Raw genomic sequence first — 27,123 nt, forward strand, 5'->3', positions numbered from 1 at the left:
GCTTGCTCTGGGGAACTGGTACATGTATATGTACATATATATGTCTTGATCATTTTCAATCTGCCCATTCCCCTGTGCTCCCCTTCCTCCGCTTCCCCCTCCCCATCTTCAAGAGCCCACCTTCTCATTTCCTACCATTTCTCATTTATTCACTTATGTGTTTATGTTTCAGATATGTAATATAAAAGAAAATATGTGATATTTAACTCCTTTTGTGTCTAGCTTATTTGTCCTACTATGGTAGTCCTGAGTTCCATCCATTTCCATAAAAACTATACAATTTTGTTCTTTTTTAGGGCTGAATACTACTTCACCGTGTGTATAAATATCACTTTTTAATCCACTCATTTGTTCATGTGCATATGTTAATTTGTGACATTGTAAACACGGATATGCAAGTCATCGCTGCCCATAATTCTTTCAGAAACACACCCAAGAGAGGTATAACGAGGTCATATGGAATTGGGATAGGTAAACTCTCCAAGTTGTTCTGATTAGCATTTCCCTAATGTCTAAAGATGTTGAACTTTTTTTCATATACCTATCGATCATTTGCACTTCTTTCTTGAGATATGTTTACTCGGTTTATCTGTCCATGTTTTGACTGATTCATTTGGTCAGAGGGAAGTTCATTTTGGGGCCCTATTCTAGACATTGAACTTGTACCAGAAGTCTCTAGTAAAAATTTTCTCCGATTCTATACGCTGTCTCTTCACTCTGTCCTTTTCTTTGAGGTGGAGAAATTTTTTCTTAATTTGATGTACTCCCATTTATTGATTATTGGCATTATTTTCTGTGCTATTGTTGTTCGACTTAGGAAGTCTTTGCCTATTTCCACGGTTCAGCTGTTTCCTCTATGTCATCTTCTAGGATTTTAAAGTTTTTGTTTTTATATCTAGATCTTTGATCCATTTTTATTTTATTTTAGTACTGGGAGGGAGGTAGAATATGGCATCAATCTTTGTCAAGTAGATACCCAGTTTTTCCAGCATTATTTGTTTAAAAGGTTGTATTTTTCCAATGAATCATTCTTGCCTTTTTTTCAAAAATCAGGTGGCTGTAGGTCATAGGATTTTTTCCCATATCTTTTGTTCTATTCTATTGGTCTGCACTCTGTTTTTGTGGCAATACCACATTGTTTTGTTACTATAGCTTTGTAATATTAATTGAAATTAGATACTGTGATGTCTCTTTGCTTTTTTGGCTCAAGATTGCTTTTTCTATGTATGATTTTTAGGATTGTTTTCTCTAGTTGTGTGAAAAACATTCTTGATATTTTAATATTGATTGCACTAAATCTATAGATGTTCTGGTGATACTGTTTTCACAATATAAGTTCTGATAATCCAAGAACAAGGAATGTATTTCCATTTTCTGATGCTGTCTTAAATTTTCTTATTCAGAGTTCTGTAATTTTCTGTGTAAACAAAAGTCTTTTATGTTCTTGGTTAGGTTGATTCCTAGGTATTTGACTTTTTAAAGCTATTGTAAGTGGTCTTGTTTTCTTGATCTCTTTCTTAGTAGATTCATTATTGGTGTACAAAAATGTTACTGAGTTTTGTGTGTTCATGTGATATCTTGTAAAAAAGTAGTCTTAAGGGAAAATGTAGTTTTTCAAGTTTAAGAAATATCTTTAAAACTTATTACTACTCTACAACATCCTAGATGCCTATTATGTTACTGTTATTAACTGAGGCTTTGGGGGAAAAATCTCCCAACTTGAATTTTTGCTTCTCTGTGATTCATACTGATATTTGTCAACAATGTCTTGGTAATTGAGAAATTAGACATATCATAATACCATTTACTCAGAAATCAAATTTATCACCATTATCATCATTCAGAAAATAATCATTAATACCAGAGGAAGTAAAACTATTCATGAGTAGGAGAAAAGACTGTCACTAAGAGTGCAGGATTTCCATGTAACAGAGGGCTTCAGGTGTCACTTAAAGCCCCAGGGAATCCAACTGGAGTCCCAGCTTTGGCAAACGGGATCTGGTTTCTATCCTAGGCATATTAAACACAACAGGCAAACAGAAATGTTGCTGCAGGTGATGTGCTGACTGTATGGAATAATAATCAAGGACAACCTAATGACAAAGATATACCCCAAAGGCCAAAACATCATGAAGATATGAACACAAGAATTATATTTTAATGGCATTTACTGCAGATCCAAATAAAATTAGATACTTAGGACTAAATCTAACCAAATATGAACAGGATCTGTATCATGAAAATAACAAATTGTTAATGAAAAAATCAAATAACACCTAAATTAGTGAAGAGATATATATGTACTAATGAATTGGAAGACCCAAAATAATAAATATGTGAATTCTCCTTAAATTTATGTGTAAAATTGATCAATTGATCTGCAATTCTCAACAAAATCTCAGAAAGGCTTTTTTTAAAGATGACAAGGTTATTGTAAAACCCATATGTTAAAATCACAAGACCTAGAATAGCTAAGAACATTGAAAAGGAACTAGATAAGAGGAATAAACTGTACACAACATTTTGGGATAGCATACAGCTATCGTAATTCAAACAGTGATGTGTCAACAGAGGGAGAAACACCTATTGATGGGAAAGAACTGAAAACAGAAATAGAACAACATAAATATTCCCAACACACTTTTTTTACCAAAGTGAAAAAAGGAATTTGAATTGAAGGAGATTGAATCCTTCAAAAAACGGTAAGGGAGAAACTAGATTGCAATGAACAAACAAACAAAAAAAATGCTGAACTTCAACTTAAATCTCACATCTTATAAAAATTAATTTTAAAATGCAGCATTAAATAAAGCATATCTATAAAACTAAAAACTTTTGGGAAAAGACATAGGAGAAAATACTCCGAACCTAAACTCTATCAGGGTCCAGAGTTACTAAACTTGATGCCAGAAGTATAATTCATAAAAAGGAAACTGGAAAAAAATTACTTCTTCAAAATGAAATGTTTGCTCCGGAAAAGTTGCTGTGCATAGATTGCAAGACCAAACTACAGACTTAGAAAAAATACTTCTAAAGCCTACATCCAACCAGAAACTTGTATATGAACTAAAAGAGCTCTCAAGCCATTTCTTAAGACACAAACATGTTTCACTGAAAAAAACCCATATAAATAGGGAAAAGCATGTGGAAATATATTCAACATAAGAAGTCATCAGGGAAATACAGCTTAAACATATAATATGATGTCACTGCTCACTTAAAATAAAAATAGAAATAACATCAAATCAAATGATGGTTAGGATATAAATAAACTGAGTCTCTCATATCTTGCCAAAGGGCATACAAAATGGTACAACCACACTGGAAGAGAATATGACAGCGTCTTACAAAAATAAATGTGTGCTTACTATATGACTCAGCAATTGCACTCATGGGCACTTATCCCAGAAAAATAAAAATTTATGTTACAAAAAAAGAAAAAAACTGTACATGAAGGTTTATAGCTACTCCATTTGTAATAGCCCCAAACTGGAAACAACACAAAATCCTTTCAGTGAGTGAATGGTGGAACAAACTAGTACACTGATACCACAGAATAGCGCTTGACAACATGAAGGAAAAGACTCAACGTAGGCAACAATTTCCACGAAGCTAAAGGGAATTCAGCACAGTGAAAACAGCCAGTCTCCATAGTTTGCCTGATCCCATTTTTACAACATGCTTTAAGTGATGAAATTAAAGAGAGCATGGATGAGAGATATGTAAAGCTGATGAATCTAAATGATGTTAATGATGTGTATCAATATCAATTTCCTGATGTCAATTGAATTATAGAAAATGCATCATTGTTGGAAACTGAGTGAAAGGTATATAGAACCTTGTATATATACCATTTTATCTCACAAGTGTATGTGAATCTACAGTTATGTCTAAATATGAAAAACAAAAAGGGAAAAAGCTAAACAGTTTTGCATTTAAGACTTTTTGAGTGAGATATTAGTAGCTCTCCAAGCAACCAGAGTCCCCCCACCCCTGAACATCAACAAGTTAGCAGGACATTGAATGTGAAGCTATTGACACATTTTATGAGCTCTTACTGAGCATAAAGCCATAAATCCTTGAAAAGGTCCCCTACTGGGAGTATGATCAGTATGGCTTGAGTTTACATGTGCCGGCTAGACAGAAAGATTTACTGAACCTAACTAGGGACAGCTGCATTTTGTCCCTGTGTTACAGGGTGCGTCAAATGCCAAATTGCCAAGTTAACTTGCAACCCTGTAATTTGTAACAGAACTCTCTCTAATATAGTCCAGTTTCATCTTCTGAATTGTCCAAAACTCCTTGAAATGACATAGAACATTTTATTTAGACAGATATTGTTTGTCCACTGGTAAATTTTTATTTTATTTGACATTAATACTTTATAAGAGGTATGCACATTTCATGCTCTCTGATAAACTGATTGTTATGCTTTGGATCTTAAATTTCACCCAGAGGTCATGGGTTGAAGGCTTGGTTGGCAGCCTGTGGTGCTCTGGAAGGTGATGGAATTCCTAGAAAGTAGGACCTTAGAGTTAGATCTCTAAGGGTTTACTCTTCAAGGGGAAAGTGGGCCACAGACCCTTCCGTTCTCTCCCTTTCCTTGCTTTTGTCCTTCCCGTGCTTCTGCCATGATGTTCTGCCTTTACCACAGCTATAGGTCCAAGCAGCCATGGCCTGAAACCCCTGAAACCGTGAGCCAAACTAAATCTTTTCTTCTTATAAGCTGTCAACTTCAGGAACCTTGTCACAGTGACAAAAAGCTAATGCATGTGGAAAAAGTGGCAAAAAAAAGGAAGAAAGAATTTTTCCCAAATTAAGTTCATAGAGGTTTTGTAAATCAAAGTGTTATCCAGTGCAGCTCTCACAATTCCTACGGGCCCTTTGGACACATTTCCTGGAATCTGCTGAGGTTGAGATCCTAGATCCTGGCACGGAGCGTACCCTACTTTCATCAGTTACATCAGCATGACCACCTGTCCTGTACCCTAACTCTCCTTATCTTTTGATGTCCCTTCTCCTTAGATTGACCCTGAATCTTATCTTACTGCCATAATAAGCATAACTATTTCTGCCTTTAGCTTGACCTTTTCACATTTGTTTTTCTGTTTCTGATTGACTGAATCAGAAAGTCACATGTTGCCCTGATACAAGGTGTAGACTTTCATATGGCAGAACACTAAGTGTGAAAACTGCAGTCATGGTGGAATTAAGCACTAACACCCAACAGTCAAATTCAGGTACACATTTTATTAGTAGGAATTCATTAACTTTATTAAGATCTCCAAGCCACTGACCACTGCAAAACTTTCTACTATCCATTTAGTCCTTCCTGTCTTCACTTTTTGAAGATTAAAAAATAGATTTGTATTATTCATCACTGTAAACACTTTAGATGATGCTTCCTCCATCAAATTATCTACAAAAACTCCACCTCTGCTTTATTCCTCTTTGGCTCCACAACAGCAAACAATTTCGCTGAGTAGTTTCATTTCAAAATGATGAACGTAAAATGATGAGCAATTAGGTTGTTCTCCCATGATGACAACTGTGAACATTTCAATGACCATGAAAGAACAAATATCTCTTTGAGATCCTAACTTAATTAGTTTTGGATAAACACCCAGAAATAAGATTGCTGGATCAGAGAGTAGTTCCATTTTTAGTTATTTTGAGGAGCTCCATACTGTTTTCCATAGCAAAGCACACAATGTGCCAATTTCCCTAAACCCGTGTCAATACTTTATCTTTTATTGGGGGGAAGCCTCCTAACAAATGAGAAGTAATATTTAATTGTACTTTTGATTTTTTTGTATCATACAGATACACCCGTTGGAGCTTTGTATGTCTCCTTTGAAGCAATGACTATACCAGTTCTTTGTTTATTTTTACATTTAGTTATTTGAGACTTTTGCTATTGAGTTGAAGGTGTTCCTTATATAATTAGCATATTTAACTCTATCAGTTAGCCTTGGTTTGCAAGTATCTTCTCCCATTTCATATGAATCTTTTTCACTCCATGACTTTTCCTTCTGCTGAATAAAAGATTTTTGGTTTGACGGTGACTTGTCACTATTCAATTCTGAATTTTGTTGCTTCTTCCTGGGGTGTCATATCCAAGAAAAAATTGTCAACATCAATGTTACGAAGATCTTTTTCTGTGTTTTCTTCTAGCAGTTTTATAGTTTCAGGTATTAATATAAACTTTTAATCCATTTCAAGTTGATCTTTGTGTACTGTGTAAGACAAGAGTCCAATTTCATTTGTTCAAATGTAGATATCCCATTTCTCCAAACTGTACTACAGAGACTATCTGTGCTTTCCCCGTGGTGTAGTGTTGATGACTTTGTCAAAGATGAGTGGGGTTTAGTCATGGGCATTCTGTTTTGTTCCACAGGTCTCCATGTCTGTCTTTATGTCAGTCCTCTATTATAAACTTGTAGTATATTTTGAAACCACAAAGTGTGACTTCCAGTTTTGTTCTTTTTCTCAACATTTTTCAGGCTTTTTGGGATCCTTTGTTGTTACATATGAAAGTTAGCATATTTTTTTCTATTTCTGCTAAAAATATCATTGTTTTCAATACAAAATTCTTAAGAGTCCAGAATGTATTGATATGGTGGGAAGGAAAAAACAATCTGACCTTTTTTCCCATATGGGTAGCCACTAACCCCGATCACATTTAAATGATCTTCCCTTTCCTGCAGATCTACACCAGCCCATCTCTGTCTTAAAATCTTTATGTTTAGGATTAGGATTATGAGTCAGATTGTGTCACTATCATTTGTCAAGTGGACCATTCCTACTGCTGACAAATTCAGACTGCCTCGATTACTCCTTGCTTCATTTTAGTGTCTATCTGTCTCCACCACCCTCACAAATCTACTTCTACCAAGTCCACTAGAAAGCTCCATGTAGCCAAGTCCAAGTGTAATTTTTAATATTATATTATATTTATTTGGTTATTTATTTTGGTACTGGGGATCGAACTCTGGTCCTTGGGCTTGCGGGGCAGGTGGTTTTTATTTATATTTTAGACGACTTCAGAGCAATTTTTTTTTTTTCTGCCTTGGTCTCCAAAACGTCAAATAAGTATGTGCTTCACCTAGCATCACCAGCCACTTCTCAGTGGCTCTTTATGGCTTCTTTATGGCTCTTTCCTGTCTACCTCTCAACTAAAAATAGGAGTGTATCTTTCCTTTTTCCCAGATATGCTGCCATTTTGGATTATCACAACTAGGCATTCAGACCCTTTTATGTGTCAAGTGTTTTCAAATTTATACATCTTTTTGAAGTCCACAGTTATATCCATAGACAAAATAAATACATATTAGTTGGTACCTACTATTCACTAAGAACTATGCTAAGTGCTAACTATTCAGCAGTGAACATCAGAGGTAAAATTCCTGCCCACATGGAACATTTATTCTATACAACACAATAATAAGACTTCAAGTTGTGATAAGATATTTGAAGAAAACTAAAGCAGAGAAAGTAAATAGACTTTTAGGACACTGGAAGCTGCACTCTTACATAGAAGAGAAACCTGACAATCTGGCTAGAGATCCAAAAGCCTTGAGTAGAGGTCAAGAAAATGGCTTGAGGAACAAATCACAATTGCCACCTGTATGCACACGAGCAGTGAACTAAGAATGGTTTCTACATTACAATGGCTGGCTAAATTGAAAGAAAAATCTATATGGCTTATAAAAATATATGGAACTGAAACTGTGTCCATAAATAAGATTTACTGGCACACAGCAATTCTTTATTTACATACTGTTCAGGGTTCTCTTCGTGCTCCTTTGACAAAATTGAGAAGCTGAGACAAAGCACATATGGTCCATGATGCCTAAAATATTTGCTCTCTGGTTCTTTATACAGTTTCCTGACCCTGGATCCTAATCAATATGCTCTACTGCTTGCAAACAAAAAGCTCCACGTGACAAAGTTCTTTTTAGAATCGATGTCATAAAAAATATATGAAACCCTTCAGACAAATGTTTGCTCCCTTTAATGGACAAAAGTATTTCTCTTTTTAATTCATCTGTCAAGTGAATCAGGCTCAATATGACCAAATTTAGTAATTATTTTAAGAGGTTATCCTTAAATTACAATGCCCAAACTTTGTTATAGGATTAAATATATCTCACTTCGTCCAGTGTGTTCCATGGTGATGAAAATATTATCTTAAATGTTATGTGTACTATTCTTATATAGTCTTTAAGGAAAACATATATGATTTCAAAAGCTTTCCTTAAAAGTATTCATAAAAATTAGCGAATAGAAGGGTAAGCCTCAATCAGTTGTGAAATTTATTTATGCTCTTATGCACAATTGCCAGTAGAAAAAGTTTGTTTATCGGGTGATAATCTCAGGTCACAGGTTTTATCGGTTAGAAAATGAAGTTTTAAAATAAAATTTGGGTGTTCCTATTTGCTCTTATCTCCTACAATATACTTTGAAAATAAAGTGTCAAGAGAGAAAAATTAGACTAGTAGGTTCTTCGCTTATTCACTTTATTTCTACTGCACTTGAATCTTTTACAATAGCTCTCAAAAGGTCAAATAAAAGAAGCTCTTCCTCTGTTACTCTGTAAGGAGACTTCATTATAAGAACTTCTTTAAAACAAATTAAAGATAAATTTTAAATCAAGGGTATTAGCTCCAGAAGCTTACCAAGGATAGATTACAGACCAAGGCTATTTTGCTGTGAGTACATGTTTTATATAAGTAGGCTTAATAAAAGAAACATTATAGATATGTTCATCTCCTGTTTCCTTATAGGGATACAGATTGTTGGCCTAACATTGCATGACTTCCTGAAATCTGTTATTAAAGTAAGTTTTCAAGAGAATTTAAGTTCCAAAGGGAATTAAAGAAAATATAATTTGCATATTTTAAAACTATACCATACTAATTATATAAATATTAGCAGCTTTTCCTAAGCAAAGTGCTAATAAAGGCAGAACATTTTTCAATATTTGAAAACTCTCATGTTAATCAAATATTCATTCTTAGGCAGCATAAGCTTTCTAATATCCTAAGCTTCATCGCTCCTAGTTGTAATTGTACCAATTCAGTTCAGTATACCAGTTCAATTTAGTATGAATGAATAAAAACAGAAATAAGGATAATCACAATCACAGCTATTACTTGGCTTCTGATTCTTTGCAAAACGTAATCAAAATCACATAACTGTAACAAGGTCATAAGAATTCAGAGATTTCAATATGTTCCAAAGCCCCATTATATTTAGGAATAGCACATATGACCATTATTAATGCAAGTGAGATCATTATCTGTCAAGGGGAAAACTGTTAGAAAAGAATTTCTTCCTTTACCTCAACTGCTAACACTGCATAGTCACTTAACATTTTCTCTGGGAATTAGAAAAAGCCAATTATCTGTGCAACTATTTTTCTCTGTCCTCTCCCCCAGATTACAGGTTTCATGGGGGCAAAGCCTGGATTTCCTGTTTCTTCTCTAGTGCCTGGCACAGTATCTAGAGCACATTAGATGCAGAACAGTAACATAGGGCCCAAAGTATGACCTGCAGAGATAGAACACTAGCAATCAAAATCAGTTTTTGACTCAGTTGTTGATTATCTTGTGTTGCATTGTCTTGGGTAACTGATTTTTATGGTCTTCCTACTTATAATACCATATAGGGAGGGTGTCTGCGATTGTCACATGAGCCAAGGAGAGCTCAACTCCAGGAAGTGTCAGAGATGAGCATTCTCTGAGTATATGTCCCCTTTGTACCCTCTGACTCTTGCTCTGTGTTCTTCCAAGTTCTGCAGGCTGGGAGGCCAAGGGCATTGCAGTGCAATCAGGAAAACAGTAGCACTGCCTCACTGGCTCAATTCTGTGCAGTAGGGACTGTCATAGCCACCATTATAATTCCAGACACTGAACAATGCTTTGAGCCTAAGCAGGGGCTTAATGGACATTAGATTTTAAATACCAGACTAGGCAAGTGGATCTTTAAAGTAAATATCCACGTATGCATCGATGTCTGCCTAAGTCCTTATGAATTATTGTCTAAACTTCTGTCAGGCCTTAGTTTCTAGCATAAGAGAATTTTACTTGTTTTTAAGCATTTTCCACTTTTCTTTTAATTACACAGTATTTTATTACAAAGTTAATAAGCTATGTTGAATCAAACCCACGAATCAAAAATGTAAGCAATAATGATGGGTTATCATTAACAATAAAAAGGATTTGGAGCTTGAGGTGTTGATCTAGCTCGCTTCCTTGTCATATGGAAAGACGGGGCTCAACTGTGCTGAGAATAGCTGAATCAATGAACTAGTTCTAATTACACTGTACTCTGTGACTTATTGAATTATATATTATTAAAATATGCTAAAATTATGTGACCTTTGATTTACTGCTTTAAAAGGCACCATGAAGCAACATAATAACTACCAGCTTCCACTAGAAAACTCTCTCCGGATGCACTGACATTTTACATTGTGTCATTAGATAGGGAGGCTCTTAACTGCAACCGCGGGGTATGAATTGGTGGCTGGAGTGGGTTGTTCCCCTCCAAAAACGACTGGCTTCTCATAGCAAGGCTGCCTCCAATTAATTGCTCACTTACTATACAGATGAAGTTTGACATGATGGTTACACTATTAACCTACTAATTTAAACTCTGTCTTCCAACTTCTCTTGGGTGCCAAAAGGAAGCTACTGTTGTTTGTCATTAACTCTTCTCCCCGTGTATTCAAATTTTAATATCAGAAATATTGGAAAAGATCATAGAAAAAATACAAATTCAGTTTGACTGGTCATCTAGTTTTTGTTGTTGTTGTTTTTGGTACCAGGGATCGAACTCGGGTCCCTGCGCTTGCAAGGCAGGTGGTGGAAATGCTGAGCTAAACGCCCGGCCCTGTTCATCCAGATTTAATTTGGCATCTAGATCGAGACAGGAGTTGACCAGAATCTGAGACTCCTTTCTGCTGATGTCATCAGTATCTTATCCATATCCTATCTATACTATCTTTGGTTTGTTCCCAAAGTGTGGAATCTTTGGCTCTTCATACTTGTTTCTAAGTGGAACCTTAACCCTACACTGGGAGAGCTTTGCTCTTGATGTCACCATACCTCACCTAAGCACCTGAGCACACTTCAGATGGCCTCAGCTGTTTGGTCTCATTCTGAGAATACAACAACGCAATTCCAGCTGAACACTAATGAATTCATTCAGGAAGGACAGGATGTGGATGGGTGGGATAGGCAGGAAAAGTTTGTTTAGAAGAATAAACAAGTGACAAACAGGAAATATTTAGGCATGATAAGGAGACACTTGTTTATAAGATATTGACACTTAGCAAGGAAAAGTTTGGCTACAAACATTTGTTGTACACGGCAGACCTGGTCCAAATTCTAGTCTCATCATTTGTGATCCAAAGAAAGTTATTTAATCTCTGGTAGCCTATTTTCTATATTAGTAAATGAGAATTACAATATTGACATATGTGTTGGAGAGTAAAAATTAAACGTGCTAAGATTATTGGCCTATAAAATTTGTAAAGATTAACAGTGCTATTTTCAAAAAGAGCAATGCAAATTTATATTGTTCATAGATTATTTGATCATTTAGAAAAAGTTTAGACTATAAAATGTGCATATCCTTTGACCTGGAAAAACACATTCTCAATATTTATCTTAAGGTAATCAACAGATATTTTAATCATACAATAATAGAAGAATGATATATTACAATATATCTTTAAAATAGAGCACAACTATTTATATAATACAGACTGAGCATCTTTAATCCAAAATTCCACAATAAAAATGTTCCAAAATCCAAAAATTTTGGGCATGACCTTACAACTAGAAAATTTTATACTTGACCTCAGGAATAAACTACAGCTAAAACACAGGGGCATTAAAATTACCTTGGGGCTATACATATGTATAAGGTGGATATAAATGTTAATGAACTTCATATTTGGACTTGGGTCTCACCTCCAAGATATCTCATTATATACATACAAATATTCAAAATCTGAAAAACAAAAAGCTTTCATCTTCTCCTAAGCATTTCAGATAAATATTCAACCCACATACTTGCGTTTGTAACACAGATGGTCACAGTAATGAAACAATAAAAGTACATGGTACAGCTCTCTAAGGGGTGGGATTGTGGGTGATTCAGCATATTTTGTTCTTTCTCTCTTATTTCCACCTTCATATAATTACCATGTGTTTCTATTAGATAAGCACGGTCAGAAACCAAATGGTTATATAATCACAGGACATTGTCAGAGAAAGCCCATTTAAGGCCATCACACCACAATTTTTCAAAAAGGACTGAAGTACTCTTCTCTAATACGTAATTCATCCTTGAGACAAGTGACAAACAAGTGCACAAAGTTGTGCTCTGGTCATAAGCGTGCTCCTGACACTCCCCATGGAGTACTGGGCCAGCCTTGCTGTCACAATGCGTCTGAGTAACGTCCACAGAATACGCCCTCGAAGGCAGCAGCTCCACATGTTCTTAGCATGTTCTAAACAAAGAAGTGCTGATGGTTTAATCAGATTGGGGCACCAATATGTCCCATACCTATTTCTGTGTTGTTTTCGGTTTTAGGGTAACAGTTTCAACCGACGTGAATGCAGTGGTACCTCAGCTCACAAATTTGATTCTCTCCACAACTGTGGTTGCAAATCAAATTGGATAAGAACTGAACCACATTTGATGATTAGGTTCAATGTAAGCCTTCTGGGGAGATTTCATTTGTTTCTATTCAATCCAGTTTGCTACCAGAATCATGGAAAGAATTAAGTTCATAAACTGAGGTACCATTGTATTCAGTTGAAATTATTCTTTGGAAAATAGAACACACAGGTCGTGTACAGTTAATTAATGATTTATTAGTAGTTTATGAATTCACTACATCTTACTTTTTTCTCTTTTCCTTCTTCCCTTTTATATGAATGCAAATACTAAATGCTAGCTATTTTGCCATTTATAAACCCTACCATAGCATAGATCCTTCCTTAATTAATGTCTTTTATCTAGCAGAGATGCCTCAAAATTTAGGGAAGAGAAGACTGCTTCAAGAAAGTGTACGATATAAAGAAATGTGGAAGAATGCTAATGCAAGAAAAAAATACGACATTTAAAGGTCTAAAGAAAGGTCAAAATTCATAAAATGTAAAGCTGAGAGAAAGCTGTCAAATTGCATGGGGGCAAAATTACCCCTGGGATGGGTCCTGATATGACAGCTCACACCACAGGCAATGAATAACTAGTGGGGTGTCTTTCATCCACACTAATTTTTCATTTTCTTTGCATCTATTCACTACATTTCTCTCTAACTTCTCAACTGCATTCTTCTATGCCAGACAAGGATGCCTATGCCTATCTGGCAGTATACTGGTAAAGGAGGTAAAAGTGGATTTTTCAGTACTTCACAGAATAAAAATAAACACAAAATCAAAAGCAATCAGCTCGTGCCAAAAACAATTTGGCAGGTTTCATTCATTACCATAAAAAATAATGAAAAGATGGGAAAGTGGAGAAAAAGAGAAAGTAGAGAGAAAGCCACAGAGCCCTGGAAGAAAAATCAAAAATGACAAAATATTCAAATCATGATGACAGCAACAACAGAAACTGCAGAAGTGTAAGCACTTTTTAAAAATTCAGTTTATAAAGTGTAACATACACATAATCCTATTTTTGCCTAAAAAAACTACAAAAGTTATAAGAAGTACTATGATCTCACTCAAGAATAAGTGTTTCACAGAACTAGAAAAAATATCCAAAAATTCATTTGGAACCAGAAGAGACCTAGAATAGCAAAAGCCATCCTAGGCAACAGACACATGGCAGCGGGTATAGCAATCCCCAATTTGAAACTATACTACAAAGCCATTGAGATAAAAACAGCATGGTACTGGCACAGAAACACACCTGAGGATCAGTGGAACAGACTGGAAGATACAAAAACAACTGCAGATGTACTCGGCTACTGCATCTTTGACAAAGGAGCCAACCATCCTCACTGGAGGAAAGATAGCCTTTTTAATAAATGGTGTTGGAAAAACTGGATTTCAACTTGCCAAAGATTAAAACCAGTCCCTTATCTTTCACCATGCACTAAATTAAAATCAAAGTGGATTAAAGATCTAAATATTAAAAAAGAAACACTAAACTTGCTGGAAGATAAGTTAGGCAGAACTCTTCAAGACATTGGCATAGGAAAAGACTTTATGAACAAATCCTCAGTAGCACGGGAACTAGTAGAAAGAATCAACAACTAGGATCTCATCTTATTAAAAAGCTTCTGCACTGCAAAAGAAACCATCAACAGAACTAAAAAACAACCTACAATGTGGGAAAAATTTTTTACCAGCTGCCCCTCAGACAAAGGACTACTATCTAGAATATATAAAGAACTCAAAACAATCAGCTCCCCCAAAATATAAAGACTCAATTCAAAAATGGGCATCTGAAATGAACAGAGATTTCTCAGACAAAGAAGTAAAAGCAGCAAGTAAATATATGAAAAAATGTTCCACACCACTGGTCATTCAAGAGATGCAGATGAAAACAATCCTGAGATTCCACCTCACCCCACAAAGAATGGCTGCTGTCAAGAAATCACACAATAACAAATGTTGGCGTGGTTGTGGGGAGAAAGGAATCCTTCTCCATTGTTGGTGGGAGTGCAGACTGGTGCAACCACTATGGAAATCAATATGGAGATACCTCAAAGAGCTGGGACTAGAGGTTCCATTTGACCCAGCAATCCCTCTGCTAGCTATCTTTCCAAAAGAACTAAAATAATCATATCACAGAGATATATGCGCACCTATGTTTATAGCAGCACAGTTTGTAATAGCTAAACCTTGGAAACAGCCCATTGCCCATCAGTTGGAAACTGGATAAAGAAGATGTGGTTTTTGTACACAATGGAATACTACTCAGCCATAAAGAATGAGAAATTAGATCCATTCAAAGGAAAATGAATACATATTGAGGACATACTCCTAAGTGAAATAAATAAGTCACACATGTGTAAATATTGAACAGTTTCTCTGGTGTGAAAAACTAATAGTACATAAGATCCTAATGAGATAATTGACCATGTGAAATGGGCTAAAGGTGTAGGGAAAGTGGGAAGGGTAGGGGAAAGGGAATAAGGGAAAAGAAAAAATATGAGAAAATGAAAAAACGGAAATAAAGTGTTTATAAATGGGGAGAGGAAGAGGGGGTGAAGGGAGGGCAGGGACAAGGGGAAAAATGAGAACCAAGACCTGGCATGTAAAGGTACAAGATCCCAGTAATGAATGTGACTGTACTATATACCTAAAATGTACCAATAAACTCAATGAGGAAAAAAAGAAAAATAAGAAGTGTTTCAGTAGCCATTACTGCAGCTTTTCCATAGTAGGTGTATGAAAACACATTGATTAGGGCAGCTAATAAGGAATTATAAGTTTGGATACAAAGGCCTCCTCATAGCATGACACCATCTGCATGTAGATTTTCTTCACCATTTAATGTTTCCTCAGAGTTGAAAAAATATTTACGTACTTGTGTTCAGTGTATGTAGAGCTAGTTTGTTCATTTGATTTATAGTCCACTCAATGTTCTATTTCCATACATTTTTTAAGACAACAGCACTCACTGAATCCCAAGCCAAAGACGAAGAAAACGGTTCCAGGAATGTGACAGAGGAAGAAATATGCTATAACCACAATGAATGAAATTATTTGCTATGCCTAATTACTGCCTATCTTTACAAACATTACATGTCCTACATCGAACTATGTGAGGAGCACAGTGTTATCTCCACCATACCTGTGATCACACAAGCATAGGAGCCATTCTTCATGCTGTAGATTATGCCAAGTTACTGAGCAAGTCCTCCACGGACCACGTCAGCGATTTCTTCCCGTTTCTGTAGGATGGCTATCAAATGATTCGTCCCTTGACCCTTTCTCAGAGGCTAATGACTACATAATCCAAAACTTAAATACAGACTAACCCGTACTACTGCACTAATTTCAACATGATATCAAAACCACACTTGAAATTACTCCTAGGGAGGAGAGGTTGGAGTCGTGTAGGATGTAACTTAGTTATGCAAGGCCTCCATGTCTTTACTCTATAAAAATACTGCCTGATGCCTGACATGCAAAGAGTTCAAGTGATTATATACGGTAATACAAAGCCTGAGATAGAGAATTCTTAAACTATGCCAAAAGTCATAACAAACTGTATATGTGTGTGTTCCAATTTACCATTACATAAAATATTAAAGTTTTCAACTGCTTATAAGATTTCCAACAAGCCTTCGAGTATTTTTTTATTTAACTTCTAAAACATGGAATAAAAAATAAAATGCAGTTTCAGATAATCTCTGCCTCCTCTGTTTCCTTCTAAATTAATATCTGTTTTCTGATCTTGGAAAGGCCAATTAGTTTCATTTGTAAAACTTCAGTATTTAATTGTAATAACAAAAACTTGCTGCAAAATAATTATGGAATTATTATAGAATTTTATTCCATAAATTCTTCTTATATAATCCTTTAAATGTGTGTGAGTGGATTGCAAATGAGATATAATACAATAGTATTCTAAGTCATCTAGACACGATTGTGAAATCTTAGTGTCAGGACCTACAAAGTCATCTCATACTCTGTTCTACCTAGTTGTCTAAATTCTTATTAGCATGGATGAATTTCCTTCTGAAACAGACTATTCCATTCTTGAAACAAACCCAGCATTTCAAGTGACACACCATACCTGTTCAGTTTTCTCTTAGCCAAACTAAATATTCCATCTTCCTTTAACTATTTGTCTTATGACAAGACTTCTGAACTCTCAGACCACCGTGTTATCTCTTTGTATTTGATGGTAATTCTTTAAAATATGCATCCCAGACCAGAACACAATATTTTATCCATAATCTGATTAATAAGCATTGCATTAGGATTATTCTGATCTCTTCTGATCCAATGACAAGTGTACTTTTTCACATCATTTTCTCTTATCAGTACATGTTTGTAGGACACAATGTTTACATTCCTTGTGTGGAGCCCATGCAATCTTAATTCCTCTTTTAAAAACAAAACAAACTTAATTCCTTTTTTAATTCCCTTCCCACTCCCTCCTTCCCCTCTCCATTTATCTCACTCATCATGGGGAATGAATTTGTACCTGTACATGATGTATCGTGGTTCTTCTTTTTTTCCATCCCCCTGCCTTCCCTTCAACTCCGCCATCCCTCCTGATGTGCAAAATCTTTGCTTCCATTTTTTCTTTTCTCAGTTTTTCTCTCCTTTCCCCTGCACCCCTCCCTTATCCCACTTCCCCTTTGAACATTTTCTCTTACTTCACAGTATCTATTATACAATTTGGTTCTCATTTACACTTTCCGTTTCTCACACCAGAGAAACTACGCGGCGTTTACACGTGTGTCCGATTTATTTCACTTCAGAGTATATGACCTCAGTGTGCACCCATGTAGCTATCCACGTCTCCCGTTTCTCATTCTTTATGGCTTAGTAGTGCTCCATTTCATAAAAACCCACATCTTCATCCATTCGTCAGGTTTCTCCGTCCATCTCTTGATCCCCTTCCTACTTTCAACGCATCTTTAGAGCAGTCCAGTTTTGTTACACCACATAACAAATTTACCAGATAGTCTGACGTGACAAATTTAGCACAGCGCATTTGTGGATGGAAGTACTCATGGCCAGTGTCTTTGCTCTTGAGCCCAACTCTACATCACTCTAGAAACCTTTTGAAATATATAAATATTTAACTAAGAAAATGATGCCATGCCTGAAAATATCATCTCTGTTTTACATATTGAGGAATACAAATAAATAGTTGACATGCTCTTCCAAAATAAAAAATAAAAATATGTATATTAAACTTACTTTAGCTTGTAGATCTATATATAGATATGCACTATGGTAGCTATATCTATATAATCTCATTTTGCTTTATTTGAGTGAATTATTTTATTTGATTGAATTTACGATAGATTTGATTAAAAATAATGCAAGGTTTTAAAACATTTGCAGTACGAATTTGTTTAAATTCGAAATGCGTAATTCCTCCTGAATGTTTAATCCTCCCAGAACATTTCCTTTACTATCATCCTCCTACTGACACTTGATGCCTACAAAAACCCATAAAATAAAAACTGAAGACCAAAGAGCTTTTTCTACTTAATTGTTTTCTAAATATACATGTGAGGGGGGAAAGGTAAGAGGAGCAATAAAAACAGTAAGATTTTAGGTTTCATTCTATAAAACAAGCTCAGAAAAAAATCCAGTATGATGGGACATATGTAACCTACACAGTGTTATACAGGTTGTGCATGTTTTAAGAGGCTACATAATCAGAAAGTTAACTTGCTCGCTACTTTTTTCACTTTATTTCCCATTGAAGTTATTTCAAACTGCAATAAAGCTTCCCTGAGCTTCCATCATTCTTTCTTTTTTTTGTCCCATAATCTTCTCTTCCTCTTTTAAATTTTCACTCATCCCACTTCTCAGTTTTTTAAGTGTACAGAATATGACCAGGTGGTAAAGACCAGGGGATAGATTTGGTTATTAAATTGAAAAAGAATCTAAAGCCAACTGTAGTAATTCATTATCAATAAAACACTGCCGACTAAGTAGAGTTAATCTAGGGACTATTCTATTTCTTAAAAATTGCTTAAAACAAACTTTCGTGATAGAAACAGTATAATCTCCCCAGCAGTATAGACTGTACTGCCACAATTGTTTTAGAAAACATTATTCACACAAGGCAAGTAGATTGGATTAAAGCACAGTGGTTAGTTTGCTTGTGGGTTAAAGTGACATTCAAAAATCTATAAAACTAAATATGTGGAAAAGATAGGAGGAAATCTCAGTATTTGGGCAAAGGTTTTCCTCTAATTAGCTGTACTGCCTCATTAAATCCACTGTACATGGAATGAGAAAAATGTATAGCTGTTTAAGAGCACAGAAGAGACGCATTAAAACTGACAGTGAGCTTCTTCTATATATTTTTCAGGATATACTCATTAATAACCTCCATTAATAAAACACTTGAAAGAAATCATCAACTAAATATGCAATAGGAAACATGTGAAATGAAGTATTTGGCCTACTGAGGAACAGAGGGATCTAACACTAAATACTAAATGACTGAAATTCAATATCCTTTACTAAAGTTATACCCTAAAGTACAGTACCTCCATAATTCTAAGATTGTGAGTACCACTATAAGATTTATGATTACTGTCATCAGCGTTTCATTTCAATGTGTCCACACTTGTATTTAACAGTCTGACTCAATTTGACTCTTACCAAATGCCTACACCACAGACGAATACATGGTTGGCTAGACACACCAGCAGACAGAAAGCTGCTACAGTCTGGATCTCAGGTGTCTCCCAAGAGTGTTCAACTTGGTCCCTAGATGATGGCACCAGCCTAGCTGGGAAAACAGGACACTCGGGGCATACATCGGAGGATCGCATCTTGTCTCCAGCCACTTCCTTTCCTTCGCAATTCTTCCTGGCCATAATGGGTGCCGATTTCCTCAGCCACACCCTTTCTCCATGATGTTTCTGCCTCCCCATAGCCCCACAGCAATGGAGCTGGCCAACCATGGACTGAAACCTCGGGAATCCTGAGCCAGAAGAAACATTTCTCCCTTTAAGTTTTTTTTTTTCCCCTCCAACATAATCAATACATTTTGTCACAGTGACAGAAAGCTGACAGATGCAAAAGTTTTATTGCAAAAGCTGCATGTGCTCACTGGCTGCTGAGAATAGATTATAAGGAAACAAAGGTGGAGGAACAAACCAGTCAGCTGGCTATTTACATAAATCTTAATGGATTTAATGGTGACATGGACCAGCTGATAGCAATGGAGGAGTCGAGAACTGGAGGTAGAGCAAAAATATCTTATGGAGACTTAAACGTAGGGCACTTTGTCCTGAGCACCTGAAGGGCAGAGTTTCCATTAACTGCCCTGGGGAACGATGTCTGTAGAACAAGTTTTTACGAGATGGTTAGGGATCAATTTGGAAGAACTTCATTTGGCAGGATGAGCAGATGGGCAGGAGAGTTTACAGTTCAAAAGGCAGATCCAAGATGAGTATTCATAGTGGGTGTGGTTACCATATATTCTTAAACTCATACAATTAAATGATATCATTGGAGGGATGAAGATAGAAAAGGGGAGTAGTACTCAGCCCTAAAATGAGAAACTATTGAGGCATCTATAGCTAAATGGATGCACATGGAGGCCACACTCTTACGCGAGATAAAAAGGACACACAGGTGTAAAAGCCGAGTTGCTTCTCTGGTGTGAGAAACTGAAAGTGTAAATAAGGATCAAAATGTATAATAGACAATATAAAATAGGAAGAAAGGGCTCAGAGGGGAAGGGGATGCGGGAGGGGTAGGGAAATGAAAATGGGAAAGGAATAAATATGAGAAAAGGAAAAAATGGAAAAAAGGCTTTGTAAATGGCGAGGGGTGGAGCCGATGAAGAAAGGGTAGAGGAATGGGGGACAAAATAAGGACCAAGATGTATTATATAAAGGTACAAGTTCCCAACAGTGACTGTCAGCATATTATGTACTGCAGATGTACCAATAAAATTAATGAACTAAACACAAGAAAAGGGGAGACTCCAAACTGGGGTCTTGGGTTCCCCCAAATGCATATTACATAACTCCCAGTCAAGTTGTTTTCAGGAAACGTTCTACCCATTTCTATAAGCAGGATTATACCATAGAGCAGTGATGGCGAACCTTTCAGAGCTTTCAGGGATACAAACAGCCCACTGAGGCACATGTGCCATATAGGTTGACCACCACTGCCATAGAGCCACCAGTCACTAGTACCTTTGCTAACACTGGGCATCATGTTCGTCCATTTCACATTAGAAGTGGTTTACTCTTTCAATTCTTACTCTAAGTAAACATACGCACTTTTATACGTTCATTGGCAACTTATACTTTTGTCTTCTATAATTTACCTGCGTCTTTCGCTCATTTTTCTCCCAATGCATTCTAACTCTTATTGATTTGCAACATCAATTTACATATTAATATAATTACTTTTTCACTGCTCATGGGTGTTGCAAATGTTGTGCCTCTTTTGATGTTCATGGCCTTTGAGAATGAGAAATTTCACATTTTTTAGCCAAATCTGTGACATTGTTAAGCATTACATTATTTTAACATGTACAAGTGAAGTTTAATATCCCCACTCATCTTTGTCTCACATTGTTTATTTGGCTGGTAGTTTTAATATTTGTATTAGTTCACATGGGAAGACTCATATTTTCTTAAGAGTTTTAGTTCCTTTTATATTCATTCTAATTATCTATTATAGCTTTGCAATTTGTTCTTCAACTTGTGCTCAGTTTTTATTTATAGTGATGTCTATCTTTTGTTATTTATTCCCTCTTTTGCTTTGGTTATTAATTACTTGACATTTTGTTATAATATTTTGAAGTTATATGTTATATACACTATTCACTTCTTAAATAACTGAATACCTAATCGGCAAGGGAGATTGTGGCTTTGTTATGTTCTCTACTGAACGATAGAAGTGGATGCCAGCTTTTGTTTTTTCTTGTGCAGCACAGCATATGGTGTGTTGTCTAAGAAGAATTTTAAAATTCAGTTTCATTGAGGATATAATTGCTAGAAATCCCTACAGTCCCTTTGCAGAACTTCATGTGTCTTTTCTTCCTTCTTTTCATTTATAGTACTGCTACCCGAGTTTTATGCATCTGGGTGGAGGTTTTCTTAGCAGAGTGAAAGAAATTGTCATATAATATGTCTTATATATGCACAACAAAACATGTATATATCTCACAGTTACTTAAATATACAATGCTTCTCCTATTGGTCAAAAACAACTCTGTGTTTTGACAGCTGTTATCCAACACTCCTCCAAACACCCACCCCATACACACATCTTCTATCATATTCTACATTCAAATCAACTTTTTTAGCTTCTGAGAATAAATAAGTGATATTTGTCTTTTGTATCTGGCTTATTTCACCTAACACAATGTTCTCAAGTTTCATCCACTTTGCTGTGCATCAGGATTTCATTCTTTCTTATGGCTGAATAACAGCCCACTGCATATTTATACCACATTTTCTTTCTCCATTTGCCTGTCAATGGACACCAAGGCTGATTCCATATCTTAGCTCTTATGACTACTGCTGCAAGGGAGTGCGGGCGTTTCTCTGACATGCTGACTCCATTTCACTGCATCTACACCCAGAAGTGGGGTAACTGTGTCCTGTAGTAGAGCTGTTTCCAGTTTTTTGAGGCACTTCCACAGTGCTCTCCATCATAGCTCTACTATTTACATTTCCTCCAACAGTATATGAGTTCCCTTTTCTCCACACTCAGAAGCATTTGTTATTTTTATGTTTTGTTTTTTTTTCCATTGAGTTCATTGGTACTTTTTAGGTGTACAGTACAGTTACATTCATCATTGGGATCTTGTACCTTTCCATGACAGGTCTTGGTTCTCATTTTTTCCACATTCCCCTGCCTTCCCTTCACCCCCTCCACCCTTCCCTATTTACAAAGACTTTGTTTCCATTTTTTTCCTTTTCTCATGTTTTTTCTTTTCCCTTATTTCCTTTCCCCTCCCCTCCCCATTTCCCCTACACCTTTAGCCCTTATATTTTTGATGCCGGGCATTCTAACTGAGGTACAGTGATATCTCACTATAGCTTTGATTTACATTTCACTGACAACTAATGATATTGAGTGGTTTTTCATGTTATTGGCCACATGTGTTTCTTCTTCGGAGAACTGTCTATAATCATTTGTACAGGTAGTTAGAAGGAATATTTCCTAGTGTTCCATACACCATGGGGTACGGGATATTTCACAAAAATCTACTATGTATCTTAATAAGAACTAGAAGAGTGCCAGGGATTTAGCTCAGTGAGTCCACTGCCTGTCTTGCAAGCACAAGGTCCTGAGTTCAATCCCCAGTACTTACAAAAAAAAAAAAAAAAAAAAAAAAAAAAAACCTAGAAGAGAGGCTCTCAAAGATTCTAAACATAAAAAATAACAAAATAAAAAATGCTAATTATCTTGATTTGATTCGAATACACTGTATAGGTATACTGAAATCCCATGCTATCCTCCATACATATGTATAATCATTAAAGGTTAATACAAAGTTTTTCAGTAAGCAAAAACAAAACAAAAAACCTCAGAATGTTCCATTGAGGAGACACATCCACAATGTTTTCTTTTCAAAACCTATTCCATTTACTATTTTAAATAGCTCTACATTTTAAAATCTGACTGGATTAAACAAAACTAGTCAGCTCCATTCCTGAACCAACACAAAATCAGGAAATATAGAGAACAGGGACTCAAAAATCTTCCACATTACACAGACCCTGAGCCAGGCTTTTTCTAATGTATACAAGGTCATTATTACAATATTTTGCTGATGCTTTCTTCTAGCTACCACATAACACCATTTCATTTCCTGGAAAGAAAAGCATCTTACAGATGGATCAGCAAAGCAGAAGGCTGCCTCCTGGTCTCAGTTTAATGTAGACTTCAAAGGAAATCCTGCATTTGATGATTTAAACTCCTACCTGCACCTTCATGATGAAGGTTGTATTTGTTCTTTAAATACTCTTCATACCATATATTGGTTCAGACACATATTAATCAAATATCATAGGGTTTTTTTTTTTTCATCTGTGGCCATCAGTACCACGACAGTGGCCATTTAACTCAGAAATTTAGATTGTATTTTGTAATGTGTTAGAAATGGAGCAGATTAACTTTCCTTCACGATTCTCCCATGGAACCTGCCTTGAAAATCTCACATGCAGTTCTTCTGAACACTTTTCTTCCTCAAGTCCTGTGTCTGATTTCCGTACCCTTCACATTACCTGAACCATCTAATCCTAGCAACACCTGCTGTGGCATTCAACTATTTGTTTGTGATGAAACTTCTCTAACTAAACATTTACTTTGGTCATTTGCTGTTTTCCTTTGAGACTGAAAAATGCCCAAGTCAACTCCATAAGGATGAACAGAATATATCTGTGGGAGATGTCAAGGAAAGTATTGGGCCATTTGAGTATCATACATTAAAAATCAGTATCTAAAATGGGTAGATTCCACTGACATTATAAAGTTAAAAGCTGAAGACTGGTTTTCTTTAAAACTCCAAGTGCAAAACAGCCATGTTTTTTGTTTGACGTGGACCAACTAGATGTAATAAATAAGTTTTTCATGTCTTTCTTCATTATAAGAGAGATGTTGTGTCTTTTGCCAAAATAAGAGGTAAATAGAAAAATTAAAAGTAGTTCCATGAAACTATCAAGGAAAACTAGGGATGCTGGATAATTGGAGAGGGAAGTTTCCTTTTTATAGAAATGCATCAGGAAAATAAAGAATTAAGTTACTTTATTAGATGTGTGAGAAAGAGGAGAAATACAAATGGAGGATACATGGAAAATACATAGGTTTTTCTTTTATAGCAGGGAAGTTTTTAATCTTTAAATCGAGAGTCAAAGGAGAAACCAAGAATCAAATCAGCAGGAGAAACAACAACACTCTTAAGAGTTTCAGTTACGATACAAGTTACGATGGGTGGTGATGAGCATGTGTTAGGGAAATGGAGTAATTAGTTGTTTTCAGGAACTGAATTTCCTAAATTGAGTATCATGACTTGCACTAATTGATGATTAATTAAGTGCTTTACACCTTCCAAGTACTGAATGAATATGATAGATTGAAATGTCACTTGCTGAGGAACATTCACAAAGCGACAACAGGGGCAAGCAACGTGTGTGTGGGAAAGTCACGTATATCTAAAGATCCAGCTTAAACATAAAATTAGTAACAATAACAACAACAACCCCTACCTTCTCCGTGTCAATGCCTTTTGACATGGACCACGTAGAGACAATGTAATCCATGACTCGTTCACTAAGGCCTTTTGGGACCTGATAGAGTTTCAGAAAGTCCCGAACATTATTCAGCATCTCATGGTATCGGTTGGTGTTGGCATACATTTGCTGGAAAATTGTGGTAACGTTTCCAAAAATAGTTGCGTAAAGAAGAGCTGAAAGAGAAGAAATGATGAAAATAAAATAAGTGTCCCAAGGGGGAGGGAATAATACGAAATTGACTAAATCAGTAATTAATTCAATGGAGATGACTTTGTGGACTTATAGGTGAGAACGGGTATTAAATCCTGAGCTGAGTGCTCAGGAGCTGTTCTCTGCAGTGTGAGGCATGCACCACGCCCATCAACCGCACAAAGTGTGACAGTGGCCCATAAAAAAGTCAGATGAGCCAAGGTTATAACTATGCCTAAGAAACTCTAGCCTCATCACTGAAGTTGGCCTCTAGCTTTGTCATCCCAAATAAGCCCTAATCTATTGAAATTTTCCTACAGTTTCAGGATCTAGCTTGGAAATGCAGGCTCCTTCCCACTGCTTACTGTTTCCAGCTCTGGAATACTCCTTTTGCCATAAATACTTCTGACAGAACATTAGGAATTCAGACAGTAGAGACAAATTAAAGTAGTCCATTTGTAAAAGTTTCTGGAGATGAGCTGAGACTGAGTGCAAAACTGAAATAAAACTCTGGGAGTGCCCGGAGTTATTAAATTCATGCCAGTTTTACAGTGGTTATAAGTTTTTATCCCATCATTTATAAAGACAGCTTGATGGCCACTGCTATTTATTTACAAGACACTACGAATAGGAATGACTAGTGGCCCCTTATGAAGTATAATTTACCAACTCTTCTTTCTCTGGACCTGCCTAGCTACTAATAACTGACCTAGTGTGGCAAAATTACTTAAAAGAAGTTGAGTTAAACCCAAACGAGAGACCTCTCCAGACTCCTGTCACCTCACCTCCCACCTAGCCGGGTCCCGACATTTCACTGCACTTTCAGGAAGCTCTGCTGGGAACGGGGGCGGCGCTGTATCCACCCTGATCCTTACTAAACGCGGTGTTTCCTCACCTCGCCCTTCCGTAAGCATTTTAGAAAGAGGTGGGATATCCGGCAGCGATCGCTTTCATCCTGCATCCTCAAGAGTTTGAAAAACGACTCTGCTAGACAGAGTATGAGTTATATGGCTTTGCACTTTCATCAAGCAAATATCCCGTGTGATGTAAGTGATATAAAATCATGCTGGTGAAGCAATTTAAGATCCGTAATATAGCCTTTTGGGGAAATCATTTGTTTTTTTCAAGAACAGTTGTATTTCTTCTGGTACAAATTACTATTTCAATTCCACAACAGAAAAATTTTTGTAAATATTTAGCCACGTTTTCTGCTACTCTTTAGGAATTCTGATGACAGTGTACACACAACACTTGTTAAGCTAGACAATATTTTGTTGAACCTGAGTAGTCTCTCAACTAGGTCTTTAAATGTTTAAATACTCATATTTAAAAATAAAAAATGGAAGACATTACAGACTTAACATGTTTATTCCATCATGGCTACTACTAAGACAAAGCAGCCTAGAAATCATGTAACAAATGATCCAAGAAATATCTAACAAATACAGAATTTCACGATTTCAGAAAAGAGATTTTATGTTTTAAAAATACTGAAAATTTAAGGATTAAGGAAATAAGCTTTGTGTTTTAGAATAAATCCTAGCTTCCAGTTATTAAAAATTGTTAACTAAGACCACGTAACTACTTTTTTTTCGGGGGGGTACTGGGGATTGAACTCGGGTCCCTGCACTTGTAAGGCAGGCAGCAGAACCACTGAGCTAAATCCCCAGCCCATAACTACTTATTTTTTAAAAAGTGTTTAACTTGTTTGGCTCCCTCATATACTCAGAATTGTACTATCTTTGCTAAATGTCTTACTGCTGCCTTTTAGTTTAACACATTTCCACAGAGAAATGGAGGTAGTATAATGTTGTCTACAGAAACATAAATTTGAACAACTATTCACGCCTATTACTACCTTCTCAAGAGCTAAGGAAATCAAGTGAGAGATCACAGTATCTGGACTTAGTATACTAATAAAGAGACACTGAAGAAGACATTTAGGCACATTCCCTCCTAAAGCACAGTGGTGTGGACAAAGACTCCTC

At 36.1% G+C, this 27,123-nt stretch overlaps 1 protein-coding gene across 1 annotated transcript in view; it reads right to left on the reverse strand.

Annotated features, from left to right (window-relative positions):
* The window catches only part of Kcnh5 (potassium voltage-gated channel subfamily H member 5), a 332,835-nt gene that overhangs the window by 89,980 nt on the left and 215,732 nt on the right, over positions 1-27,123 (reverse strand). The window contains exon 8 of the mRNA XM_010638760.1: positions 24,920-25,119. Coding sequence (XP_010637062.1) covers positions 24,920-25,119 — 200 coding nt within the window. The remainder of the gene's footprint in view (positions 1-24,919; positions 25,120-27,123) is intronic.

Source organism: Fukomys damarensis, unplaced genomic scaffold (assembly GCF_012274545.1).
Source record: "Fukomys damarensis isolate Sample0158 unplaced genomic scaffold, DMR_v1.0_HiC HiC_scaffold_21, whole genome shotgun sequence".
In the NCBI taxonomy this organism is placed as follows: Eukaryota; Metazoa; Chordata; class Mammalia; order Rodentia; family Bathyergidae; genus Fukomys; species Fukomys damarensis.